The 13,465-nt window shown below is 40.5% G+C and overlaps 1 protein-coding gene across 1 annotated transcript in view; it reads right to left on the minus strand.

Moving 5' to 3' along the window:
- Positions 1-1,689: 1,689 nt before the first annotated feature.
- Positions 1,690-13,465, minus strand: part of FKTN (fukutin) — a 13,003-nt gene continuing 1,227 nt past the window's right edge. Inside the window, exons 2-8 of the mRNA XM_017744673.1 lie at positions 12,310-12,513; positions 10,633-10,910; positions 9,758-9,890; positions 8,034-8,163; positions 6,787-6,920; positions 6,433-6,560; positions 1,690-3,398 (exon numbers count right to left, since the gene is read on the minus strand). Coding sequence (XP_017600162.1) covers positions 3,185-3,398; positions 6,433-6,560; positions 6,787-6,920; positions 8,034-8,163; positions 9,758-9,890; positions 10,633-10,883 — 990 coding nt within the window. The 5' untranslated portion in view covers positions 10,884-10,910; positions 12,310-12,513 and the 3' untranslated portion in view covers positions 1,690-3,184. The remainder of the gene's footprint in view (positions 3,399-6,432; positions 6,561-6,786; positions 6,921-8,033; positions 8,164-9,757; positions 9,891-10,632; positions 10,911-12,309; positions 12,514-13,465) is intronic.

Raw genomic sequence — 13,465 nt, forward strand, 5'->3', positions numbered from 1 at the left:
TGCTGGTGAGTAATAAAGGACAGAACCACATCCCTGGGAGCCACTGCACTGTCACAAGCCAGTCCTTGGAAGGAAGGTGTCTGTGTTGTTACACATCTCGTTTATCTGTGCAAAACACACAGTTGCAGTGCACGGTGCAAAGCAGAGACTGATTTTCTCCTAAGCTGACAGACTTTAGACTTCTAGAGAATTCCAAAGCAGCAAAGGGTGCAGGCTGTTCAAAACTAGCAACCAGCACCTCCCAGACTCTGCTTCAACAGCAAGGGCATAACAAGATCAGCTACTACTTTTTGACCTGGACAGCAGGGAAAGACTCATCCATACTTCCAGGATCCTCTCCTACCTGCCTCACCACAGTTTTGCCCATCTTCCATGTCTGAGGTGAAAAGGGCAATGTGGTGGAACAGACACAGACCCTTCTGTCAGAATAATGGTCCTGGACAGGTGAAAGGTGTCAGCATCTCCTTCAGACCCTCCCTGCCCTGTACAGTCAAGCATTGTCCATCCCATGATTGTTCAGCAGCCTCAACTCTTTTGTTGCAAACAGTCACATTTTTTCAAGTGTTCAAGATGCTGCAGTTTTCTCTCATTTCCAGTGGCAATTCACCATCACTCCTAGCATGAGCTCTAGTGTCTGATTCCAGAAATAGATCCTTTCTTAAGCTTGTGTACAAATGATGATTCCAATTTCCACTTTGTAAAAGCAGAAAGTTGTGGAAAACTGCTACAGAATCATGGGAAATAGGAACTCCCTCCAGATGGAAGATAAGATTAACTAGACAGTCCTTAACTGCACTCAGCCTTGGCTGGCATTTACCTGATGTGTTCTTAGAGACCCCCAAAGTCATAGTTTTACACATTTCCACATGTAAAATACTCCAGTTTCTATGCAGGTGGATCAATTTGCATTCCTCCCATTTACTTCTATTTCCTACCACCCATGGATAGGGAGCACACACATCCCTTCCTTTTTTTATAACCATCTTTTATGGCTTTTGAACATGGTCTTTTTATGGTCCCTTCTCTTCAGGCAATGCTATTTCTTCGATCTTTCCTTGCCATTATTCTGGAGCTTTGAACACTTTTCCATCTTTAACAGCACATAAATAACATGAAAAACCTTGTTTGCTACAGTAAAGTCAAGGGACTCCGCATATGGCCACTTAAGACCATTAGGAGAATTTAGGAATTGCCCTCCTCTGCAGACCACTTCCAAAATGAAGGCAGTTAGTAAGTTAAGAAGGTAACACAGAATTAAGAATCCATTTCAGGTGAGGCAATTCTGGAGAACCTAAAAGGAACACACCTCAATCTGTCTGTTCCTGTGGGAATGGTAAGGCTTCAGCCTCCTGCTGTGCCTTCAAACAGCAGCAGTTCTATGATGTTCACACCTCTCCTTGGGACCCAACCTGCGTCCAAGCAGGAAATCTGTGGCTAGAGCACTGCACAGAGAGTGACAGGAGATGTGCAATGTGCAATCTGTTTGTGCAAGTAAAGGATCCTTTCGCCTACATGTGGGCATCTACTTTATTCTGACTATTTATTGAAAAATAAAAGCTCAAAGACAAGCAGTCAATAAGCAGTGTAAGAAACATTTCAGGACTTTCCTCTGTGCATTATGTCATGGTAATTGCAGTGAAGTCTGTTAAATGCTGCCCAAGATGACCAAACAAAGGATGAAACAGCATCTTGAGTTGCAAATTAGACTCCCCTTTTAATCAGTGTTAAATACACACTTGAATCTTCTGAAGAGAAAACATTTTAACCTGAAGAATACCTTACAGGTATAATCACCCATTCAAGACATCCTCCCTTTCAGGGACATGCTTTTTTTTTTTTTTTCCCATCAGTCTTTTCATCTACACAGTCAAAAATTGACAGATTATAATTTTCTGAGAGCATCTCTTCTTTCACTCTTAAACATTTATCACATCTGAGAAACTCGCAGGCTTACTGCGTGTTATTACACTGCGAAGTTCAGGACAACAGAGTTATGAACATGGAAACCACAAGGACATTCTCTTTTTTTTTCCATCCTAAGAAAAAAGTACCAAAAAATTCTACCTGAGAAATTATCCCCTATGATGTTGTGGTTACTTTAGCAAGTGAATCGTGTTAGCAGGAATTTACATCTCTCTCTTCTTAACCAGGCAGAGCTAACAAAGTTACCATGCAACTCCAAGAGCCAGCCTGACAAGTTGTTGCCAGAAGCTGAATAATTTACTCCAGTATTTCAGTGGCAGGAGAAACTGAAACTGACAGGACTGGCAGGATTGCTGCTGCAAATTTCATGAACAGTTGGTATTTTTACACATTTCTCCTTTTCCATAGAGAGAAGACTGTTCTGTGAAACAGAAAACTATGAATAACCCCCATTTCTACCTACTTGCAGGAAAGCAGGGATAGCTGTAATTTTCTAAAAATCAGTCAAACCTTTTACAGGGAGAACACGAGAACTGGGACATTAAACCAGACTTTTATTTTTTTTCATGGGGAAGCCATCCCAGCAGCATGCACCTTCACATTCTTAGAGAAGAAAAGAGCAAATTGAAAAATGTCCAGTGTGGATAGTTTCTCCTTCCATTCATTTAGTGTTACACCATTACCAGATACCTCCTAGATGTAAAGCAGGTGGTCCCATGGCTCCTGTGCAACAGAAACATTCCACTCCCCAGAGCAACCCCTTGCACATGGTAGGGATGTATCAGTCCCAAATCAAGCACATCTGAGGTACTCGTAACTCTGGTGTTTTGAAGTTAAACAGTCACACAATCTCCGTTGAAAAAAGAGGAACTTCTCTGAGATTCTCCCATCCTAACCTTCTCTCAAGCTTGAGAATTGAACAGTCTGAAGGTTTTGATGATCCCAGGAATGTCGAAGCCACCTGGCCACTGTTTACATTTAAACAGTCAACTGCCCGTAAGTCCACTGCAGTCCTCTCTACTCCCTTTGTGCAGCAGCTTTCCTTTCAGCTTCCCTTCCCTCCAGTTGCTTTTCATCTTCTCCTTTAACCACCTGGAAAAAGCACGATGAAGTTGAAGAAAATACCTGTTAAGCAAAGGCAGGTAAATGTCTCCTTAGGAAACACACAAGGCGTTACAAAGGGAACAGATGTCAATGCCTTTGGGCACTGGGAAATCACAAAGTGACAGTTCTGGTGACAGACTCTGTCAGCAGCTAGGGGTCAGTAGATTTGGATGACATCATCCCACTCATCAACAGGCCAGACTCCATTGTCCTGCACGTTGGAGGGTGAACTCTTCCAGTCCCACATCTTCACCGGCACCTTCCACTCTGGGCCGTAGTTGGCCTCCACATACTGCAGGGTTTCACAGGGCACATGGACCTTGAGCTCCACAAATTCAGTCCAGCACAGAGTAAACTTGGGAAAGAGATACCTGTGCCAGAACAAAAGGGCATGGTGACTGGCAGAAGGCTAGAATGCATCTCTAAGTTCAAGGAGAAAGCAAGCAGCTGCAGAGAGTGGCCATGTTACATTTATACTGTTTTTTCTCCTACACAGTGGACAAGGGTGTTATCAACAGTAACGGGTGAACATTTGCCTCGTGTGCTTAGGAAGGAGCATTTCTAATTCTTTTGTTGCTTGTGCACATATCATTCTGCCACCTATAGGTTAGACCCTGCCAGTTCCAAACGGGATTTAACAGTGACCCTTTATAGAAAGGTGTCAAGAGGGTGATACATGCTTACAGCAGTGGCAGTTCACAGGTAAATTTCGCAGCTTCACCAGAATGACATCCTATAGAAGTATCAGAGTTGAGGTGCTAAACAACACCAAAGTCTACCTACTATTCCTGCAGAGGATCACTCCCACTTCTGAAGTTCTGAAGACTTCCACACACAAAAAAAAAGTCATCCTAAAATTCCTTTTCACAGGTTAAAATGAAACCATAAGCGCTTTGTCCTTTTGTAAAAGGTTTGTGCATTTGTATGATGAACTAGAACTGCCCCCGTGTTCTTGCAAGCATGAAGTGAATTTTATTTCTAAGGTCTGAGCAAACAATATGAGAAATAAAATAATTTTGCTTTATGCCTTAAGTGGAGGGAAAGAACAAAGTGATCACGCATTTTTTGTATATATATCCAGAGACTACTGATTAAACTAAATTCTTACACAAAGTCCTCTCTGTTAAAAACCTACAGAATTAACTCACTTTAAGGATTAAAGCAAACAGCGTGGATTTGATTCCCAGACTCAGTTTTTGTAGATACTCATTTTCTGCTGGAGAATGCAACTGTCCAGTATTAATTTTGCAAACAAGAAGCCTCAACTGTTGCAACTCCAAGACAATATCAGGAGGACTCATATGCTTGTGTCAGGAATGCTGAGGAAGTGTTTGTGCACATGGAAATAAATGTAAACCACACAGCCAGACTGTGAGGGTTAGACACCAGCTCTCCAAGGAAACAGAGGCTAAAAATAACTCTGAGAAATATTTTAGGGACTCTATGAGAAATGCTTTAGTTCTCCACCGTTTTAGATGTATAGAAAGTACGCCTGTGCAAATATTTAACTTCCTGAAGAAAACATCTTTTACCCTTCAGTTTTAATCTTAGAAGAGAACTCCTACCCTTCTCCCTGACGATCTAGTAGCAATCAACATCTCTACTACATAATCAGCTGGTGAGATTTCTTTTAAATTGCTAGAGTGGATTTAGAACTCAGCATGACCAATCACTTCTCTTCTGACTGACCTCCTCACTTTTGCCTCCCTCCAAAATTCTAATAGGGCTGAAGACTGAGCAAAACTGAGGGTCATTCTGGTGTTGCACAGATTCAGATTAATCACGCCAAATGCTCTCACATCTCACAGTAACAAAAGCTGGATCTCTTTTCTACTTTCTGAGGATGTGTTTGGCATTACTTGGGTAAGGATTCTGAACAGCTACGTTCTGTCCTGGCTCAGGGCTTTTATGGTGGTAAACAACCAGTTTTTCCTGCTCCTTTTCTGTATGCATCAAACTAAGAAACACCAGCTCAGAAAAAGAGGCTTGGCTTCCTTATGATGGTATGCCTAAGCAAAGTTATTATCTGATTCTCATTGAACTAGAAAGCCACGTTTGGTACTTTTAAAAAGCTACCACCAAAAATAAGTACGAAGCTACAAGAAAAGGAGAGAGTTTTGTGAAAGCTGGAGCTCCAAAAGAGCTGTAATATCCAATGATACAGAAGCTGGAGTTCAGCACATGGTCACATTTACCCCCTAATCTCATGTCTTGGACAAGTCATTACCAAAGGAACAGGGGAAAAACATCTCTCAAGTATCCAAGGTTTGATGCTACAGTGGAATTTTGAAGGAGCATGTCAACTCCATTGGCATGGAAACAGCAACGGCAATTTAGATGCAACAGAAGCACAAAGAAAAGGAAAGGAATTTATTGGTCAGATTGCTTTTCAGAAAGCATCACACAAGAAAACTGGAACTGCTGCTGTATTCTAAAAAAAAAAAAACTCTGCTACACAGCACATTTTCTGTGGGGATATTCCAAGAGCTCTTCCTTTAGTCCATTTCTAAATGTGCCTTTTGAATCTGGTTATCAAAGTATCTTTCCCAGTCTTTATTTATCGCTTCAGAACAAAGATAATGAAGACAAGGATTTGGACATTATCTCCAACTGGATGACAGTGCTCACTAAATTCTCATTAGCTATATATGAACAAATACATTTCAAGCAAAATATGAAAGATAATGAAATCCTATAGAAGCCAACAAGGTTTTCAACTAGTCTGCAGCTATCTCCTTCTGAGTGAAGTTGGGTGATGGAAATAAATCTAATTGTCAAAACGTATATTCAGTTTGCTGAGTCGATTAGGAAGCTTGTTTGCTGATTTAATACTGAAAGGGGTAAAACAAGAAACATGGGATCCTATTCAAAATTCCATTTCCAGAACATGAAGAGTAAGGCCTGCAGGAATCATCTGCTTTGCTGTCACAACACTGCAGCCAACCCAATATTCCAAATTGCTACCTCAAAATCCCAACTTGTGAGTTTTACTGTGCAAGAAGAGTTGAGGCTTTTTGCCATAATATTTCTTCATCAAGACAGAAGGATTAATCTTCTACTGCAAAATTAGGTTTTGCAATAAATACTGTTTTAAAGACTTTTTCTCATCTTGGGTGTTTATGTAACTGGGAGCCTGTCACAGTCAGATAAGATCTGCCTGATACATGATACACCAGCCCTGCTCTTGATTTCACAAGAGATCTGCCATTTACTCTCTAGTAAGGCACAGGACTGTTCTCTCTCTGCTTCACTGGTCTCAGAGTGCAGAATCTCCACTGATTCCCCTCTGACATCCACATTTCCACAAAGAGCACAGACTTTGCTAGGCAACAGCACACAAAATGCCATCAGTGAAAACTAGCCTGTTCAATTTCTTTCCTATTAGTAGTACAAATCAGCTCTTACTTAAATTTCTTGCCCGACTTGGCCTGAGTTCCTCCATTCCATATGTGGTCATCCTCTTCATAGAAGAAAAAAATATCAAGTTTCACATCATCTTCTCCCTGAAAGGAGAGTTCCAAGCTGTCTTCCACCTGGAAGACAAAAATACACACTGTATCTAACATAAAAATACAAAGCAATTTGTCAGCAGAAAACAAAATTTATTTTCATGAGATATACAGGGTGACTTCTATTCTAACTGAAGAAAACACACTAATTCTGCGTTATTTTTAAACTTTTTAAACACTTCTGCAACTGAACTCAAAGTTACAAACCTACAGAAAGACACACGGAGTAAAATGTTCATTATCTATGTACCTTGCCAAATTTGTGCTTCAGTGGCACCCCAGCTTTCTGGAAGGCTGGAATGATATCTGCTTTGTAGTCCCTTATAAAGATTCCCAAATCCACATCTTTGCTGTGAGGAATGACATTGCACTGTCTATACCAGCCTGTGGGGGAAAAAATAAACCAGAAAAATCCCAAAGCACTTAATTCAGGAACATGAATTCAACAGAACCTAAGCAACACAAAAATGAACTGTCCTAAGATCACCAGGCAGAAGTCTTTGGCTGAGGCCATAAACAAGACTTCTGCCTTTCTTTAGTATGGAATGAATCACATCAAAGAAAACAAGTATTACTGCACTTATAGTCATCTCTCTCCTCTCAGAAAGCCAAGAATGCAAGAGAAAAAAAATATAAAATATCTTCAGTTTTCTAATTTAAATGCATTTATATTAAAAAAAAAAAAAATATTCTTTATCTGGGCCCAAAACTAATCAGCAATGAACAGCTACACAGCCACAGCTGTGCTTCTGATTTCCAACTATTGTTTTATACTGCATCCAAAATGTTAATCATCTTTCAGTCACCACTGCAAAGCAGAGAGACAAGAAGTGGGACACCCTTTTGTCTGTTTCATTAAGGCAGCTTTTAGTAACTGCTCATTCAGAAAATTATATTCCCTAGGATTAAATAAATACAAGCCAAATGTGCACACACGAGTTTTCACAAACTGTTTCAATAACAAAGGAATCCTCACCAGTGATAAGACACTACTTCTACCTTCAGCAGAACTGAAAACTTGCATTACCTACTCAAATGCACTATTTTATTAAAAGTTTGTTTTTTAAAGAAAGTAAATAAATGTAAACTGTATTTTAGAAGTCAGTGATAAGCATCAAATTGCATGGGAAGTAAAACAGGGTTAGAGTGTACATGGACAGCAGAAATATGTGCTCATCATTGCGTTTTCCAACTGGCACTTCAGTGAATTCCACGTCACACAAATTAGGGAACTGTTGATTACTTCGCAGCAGTGATGAATACAACACAGGTAATTGCTAACAACACCAAATGCTTCACTGGAAATTTGCCCAGCATCTCCACGGCCCAGATTTCTAAAGAAAAAGCTTTTTTTCAGGAGCAAAAAGGCCTATTTCAGTACAGTTATTACCTTCCAACCCAGTACGTTTGGCCTCTGCTGACATCACAAGCAACGGAGGATGAAGTGTTTAAAGTTTCAGATGAGTTTAAAAACGCAACACAACACAAATGTTTTACCGAGACACGTTCCACTGCTCAGCCAGAACTTTACTCCCAAGTTATTCAGTGTCAGGGCAGCCAGATGAAGCAAGGATTTTGCCTTTTTCCTGAATTCCACTGCATCAAGAGAGGCATCATCAGGATACAGCTGCAAGGCAAGAGTAAGGAAGTTACTTGCCGCTTCATTTTTCTCACCGTCCTAGGAGAAAAGGATCTTTAAAAATTTATTTAACTAATACCTGTTTTCACATACATAGCCCATTTTCAGAACATGCACTGGAATGACAAGTTAAAATCAAAACTCTGAATCACCAACCTTCCTTTTTTTCCAAATCATCAGAATGCAAATTAACAGTAGACTAGAATAAGAAAATAGGTATTAGACACTGATTCTCAGCACTTGGCAGCAACACGGGTGAGCCCTTGTTCTGCATATGCTGAAGTCAATTCCCGAAGTCCCAAGGGGAACACATGGACAGATTCAGTCCCTGCCAGCACATCAAGGCTTTTCCAACCTCCAGAACTCCATGATCAATTTATTTGGCGCCACCAAGTGACAGAATTGGGTGTTAAGTTTTACGGGAAACTGCCAAGGAGAAGAAACTGTGAGAACACAAAAATCTTCTAGACGCAACTGCAGCAAGGTCTGCTGTCCATGCAAAGCCAAAACCATCACGGAAGCCTGCGCAAACACGACCAGTTCTAACAAAGGAACAACCACGCAGCTTTGTAAAGGATTCCTTTAAGAGCTTTAGGGCAACAAGCAGCCAAAATGAACTTTTCAAAACAGGTGCCAGCTGCCTATCTCAGTGTCAAAGCTCCAGCAAAGTTCAAAAAACATTCATGGGCACATTTTCTCTGCCTGTGGTGATTTCTGCCTGGAGACTGAAGTGGAACATACTTTCCTGTCTTTTGCACATGAAGGGACAACACATGGATGCCCTTGTGACCCTCCTGCTACACAAACAGGGATCTACAGCCTACTAGACTGAACAGGAGTGGTCCTCCCTTTCCCCAGCACCTGAAAGACTGAGGAATGGAGCCTCCAGTGTCCTTTTCGCCCTTCCATGAACTCAGAGATGGCTCAGATTCAGTGGCCTGACTCTAACTCTGCAGTCTTAACTGTGAACTCTTGGTCAGTTTATATCTCGTGCCTTTTTCAAGTTAGGACAAAATGCTCCCCACACTGCAGCAGAGACTGTTCTATCTGCTAAATCAGGTAGCAAAATTCTAAAAATAATTCTCCGAATAAAACATTAGCTTACACAGTCAGAAAAGCAGCTAAATAAGTCACTTTGGAATGTGACCATTTCAAATACACCAAACGAGGAATATGGAACTGCAGGACATGGCTCAAAAAATGTGAAATGAAACACTACTCAAAACTTTGAAGATTGCCATAAGGAAAGTTTTCAGCCATGAAGATACAGAAGATCTCAGTTTTATTTACATGAGATCCATTTAACAGTAAGGCTGTGTAAGAACTATGGATATGTTGGCTCCCTCTTGGAAAAAAATGTGCTTACAAGTGAAAAAAAAAAAGAGGCCATGATCTCCAGGTAAAGTTCTGCTTTCATTACCACTTAGCAAACTCTTTGGAACAGAATCAAGGATTGTATTCAGCTTTGTGCATGTGAACAGTCCCATTCAGGTCAAAAAACACCAGTGAGCTGTTCTTAGGTTTGGGTCAATCAGTGAAAACACACATTTCATCGCAGAGACACCACCTGGTTACCACTAACCTGAAAGAAAGCCCGAGCTTCTCTGTACCTACATTCAAGAAATCTAGAGTGGGACATCTCCTCTAGAAAACTGGACGGATTTTTTGGAATTTGAACTTTTAAGTCATCAATGGAAACAAGCAGAAGTTCTGGCCTGCAAGGAAAGAAAGATAATACATTACCCCATTTAATTCCTTTACAAACCACACGGCACTTTTTCCTTTAACTTGGGTTATAGTCTTAATGCACACTACTGGCAGTGATTCTGCTGTCCAAATACAGCCAAAACCAATTATAAACAAAAAAAGCAACAAGAGCTTCAACAAATTCCCTATACATTTCAAAATTTTGTTTAAAAAGAACTCCTACACCTCCAAACCCCAAGTTAGTCTGTCAGATCATTGATCGCTTTACTGACTCATGACTTGAATTTGTTCAAAGATGTTGTTCAGTGCTTTCTAAAATTCAGCCTGTTTGGTTGTTTGAGATGCACTTAAGAATCAAATTTTACCCTGTACTTTGAGGCTATTTGCTTTTAAAAATTAAAAGCTGTTCAGCCTTCATAACGATTGAAGTGGGATTATTCAACAGCTTACACAGTTTACTTCAAACGTGTAGGCACATATCCCATACAGATTCCACATTTTAAAAGGACGAAAGAACAGGATCAAATTAAGGGAAAAAGTTTAACAGATTTCTTTTGACCTGTGAAACGTCTCAATACTTTCCTCATTTTCTCAGAAACGATGTTCTCAAAGCCTGCACTTTTGGAGTCTGAATCCCACATGAGCTGAATTTTATAACCTGACTTAAGGAAAGAGAATAGTTTTACACACAAAGGAAGTCATTTTCAGGGTGCCACGATGACTTTCTCCTTTTCCCTGTTGTGAACTCACTTTTCGTACGCTCCAGGGTAGCGACCAAAGTGGAGTTTCCGGAAAGGCACAAACTTTCTGTCCATGTGTTTCTTGAGTCTCAGGGGTCCGTGCCAGAGGAAATTGCCACTCCTCTCATAGAAGACCACCAGGTGAATGGCATGGGATGCCAGTTTGAATATGTAGTGCAAGGGAATTTCCACCCCAGACAGGTCATCCATCCCATCCAGGCGGGGGTCCTTGTTTATGATCTTTAGCCACTGGAACCCCATCTTCTCAGCAGTTCTAAAAAGGCCCACCTGAAAATGGGAGAGGCAGGAGGCAGAGCAGGCTAAAGATTAGAGAAACCAAAATTGAATGCTAAATGCTTATTATTAACTCACACCATTCCCCATTTCTACTTTTTAATCAGACTTCAGCACAAATGAATCAAAAATTTCTAAGAGCTTGAAGACCAGCAGCCACAAGCAATTCCAAACACCAATAAAACAACAAATAAAGGTTGTAAGCCATGCATGGATTGGGTTTGTTCCTTGCACCCTACCCTGCATTCTCAAACTATTCTCTGCAATTATTCTTCTACCAAACTTGGTGTTCCTAAGTCCTTAAATACCAACACCACTATACAAAAATGATTACTCCAAAACCTTCTTTAGTGGGGCAAATATAAATCTCGCCAAACACTGAACGCTGCATTAGGTAACAGGCTTTCATATTTCCACAAATAAAGGGCATTAAATTCTGACTGATTAAAAAAAAAAAACAGAAAACCAGTCAGCATCTGAAGAACCTTTCAATTTCCCCTCTTGAAATGTTTTGTATAAGCATATCAGCTTCTCCTCTGAATCATACAGAAATTATCACTGAGACACAATGCAATGGGGAGATGGATTTATCTCAGTGTGCTGCCACACAACTTTATTCTCAGTTTCTTGAATTCCTTCACAGCTATGAGCAAAACAACTGCCCGATCAGGTCCCAAGTGACATCCCTCTTCACTCAAGTTCTTCAGTGAAATAGTCACAGACCATTTCAATGTCTTCTGCTTTTTCTAATTTAAAAAAAAAAAAAAAAAGAAGAAGAAAAAAGGTGTTTACCACTGGTATCTTTAGTCTGTATAAATTAATCCAATAAATATTTCCAGACTACACTTAATTGATGAAATAATTTTGGATTCAATTTTGTCCGTCATCATGCGCTACACCTCTATTTTTAACACACGCATTAAAAAATCTCCTAATACCACAGAGCAGCAGTGATACCAACACCTTGAGTGAAATGGTATTAAGTACAAGGATGTGCTAAAAGAAATGTAAACCAGCAGACTGTGATAATTTTTCCAGACTTGTCACATCAATACCTGCATTTTCTTCTTCATAAGTCCCCAAACTCCAGATTTGTAACAGCTGCACCTACATTACATGTAGGCTCAAGGTTCTCCTCCTTCCTTTCTTTCCTCCTTTCTTTCTTTCCTTTTGGCATGGACTCTTACTACAAGTGATTTTCTGAATATTGCAGACAGCCTCTAAAAACTTTTAGCTATAAATGACTCTTACTGTATCCAGGCTAGTAAATGGGTAACTTTTACTTCAAAACATAGATCCCTCTGCCTAAAATATTACCACCACATGAATTCAAACATGAAAGCAATACGTCACAACATCAAAGAACAGCACAAAAATGAAGACAAGCACTTACTTCATGTTTCCATGTTTTGTCCAGCAGTGCAAACGTAGTGAAGTCTCTTGGAGCACAGAAGTACTTGCATTCCGGGCTGAGGCCATCAGGAGAGCTTCTGATCTGCTCAATGTCTTTATCAACCAGTCCCAAAATCAAAGGATCGATCAAATACACTGGAATATTGTGACTGGATATTAATCCTAGGAACTTCCTAACCACATGCTGTTTGACAGAGGACAGAAACACATCTTTGCATTAAAACTCTTTAACAGAAAGAAACCCCAGCCCACTGAAAGAAGAAAATCTTATCTCCCAATACACATCCTCTGAGTGTACACTTCACTTCCATGAACAGTTGTGAGACTGAGTGAGAAGGCAGGATCAAGTGCCTCACAGAATTTGGATTCTGGTCTACCCAGGGCACTCAACACTGCATACGGTGTTAAAAGCTGTAGCAAAAGGGTTCTGTGCCTGATGCAAGGAGCTATTAACTTGGTCCAGTGCACAACATTAATCAAGCACATTTAAACATCCATGGTACACAGAAGCCTCTTACAGCAGTCACAGTCACCCTGCTACTTAAATGTATTCAACTGTAAAATTTAAATTTAATGATTTTAAAGCTCTGGCTTCAGACAGATGTGAAAACACGAGGGCAGGATGTGGGTCAACAACAGAGTTTTGGCAGCAGCATTACCTGTGTAGTACAGGCAGAAGCAAGGCCACCCTCACAGTGATTTCTGAAAGGTAAGGGATGTGCTCGTATTACTTCTGTGACTAAAACTGACACACCAGACTGATGAACAGGAAAAAAAACTGGGCAAAAGTACCTGCTTCCCCTTCCCCAAGCCATCAATACTCTAAGAAAACAGATGCTTTCAGTTGAAACTTAAATAAGTCAAAAAACATAAATAATGTTAGAAAGACATGACCTTGATGCCAAGTCATCATGAGAAATGTCTTCAAATTTATTATTTTGGGCACATCACTGCAGGGACTCTGAGGAAAGCCTGGAGTGCAGTAGGTCCCTGGCAGGATCATGGAGCATCCTTTGTCACAAATGATCTCGTAAGAGCAAGTTAAACCTTTAGAAGAACTCTTCCCACAGACTGGAAGCCCCCTGTGAGCATGACACCTCACACCTGGTAGGCAGCTGCAAGGGGTGTCACCTCCA

The sequence above is a fragment of the Corvus brachyrhynchos genome, unplaced genomic scaffold, assembly GCF_000691975.1.
Source record: "Corvus brachyrhynchos isolate BGI_N302 unplaced genomic scaffold, ASM69197v1 scaffold449, whole genome shotgun sequence".
Classification (NCBI taxonomy): domain Eukaryota; kingdom Metazoa; phylum Chordata; class Aves; order Passeriformes; family Corvidae; genus Corvus; species Corvus brachyrhynchos.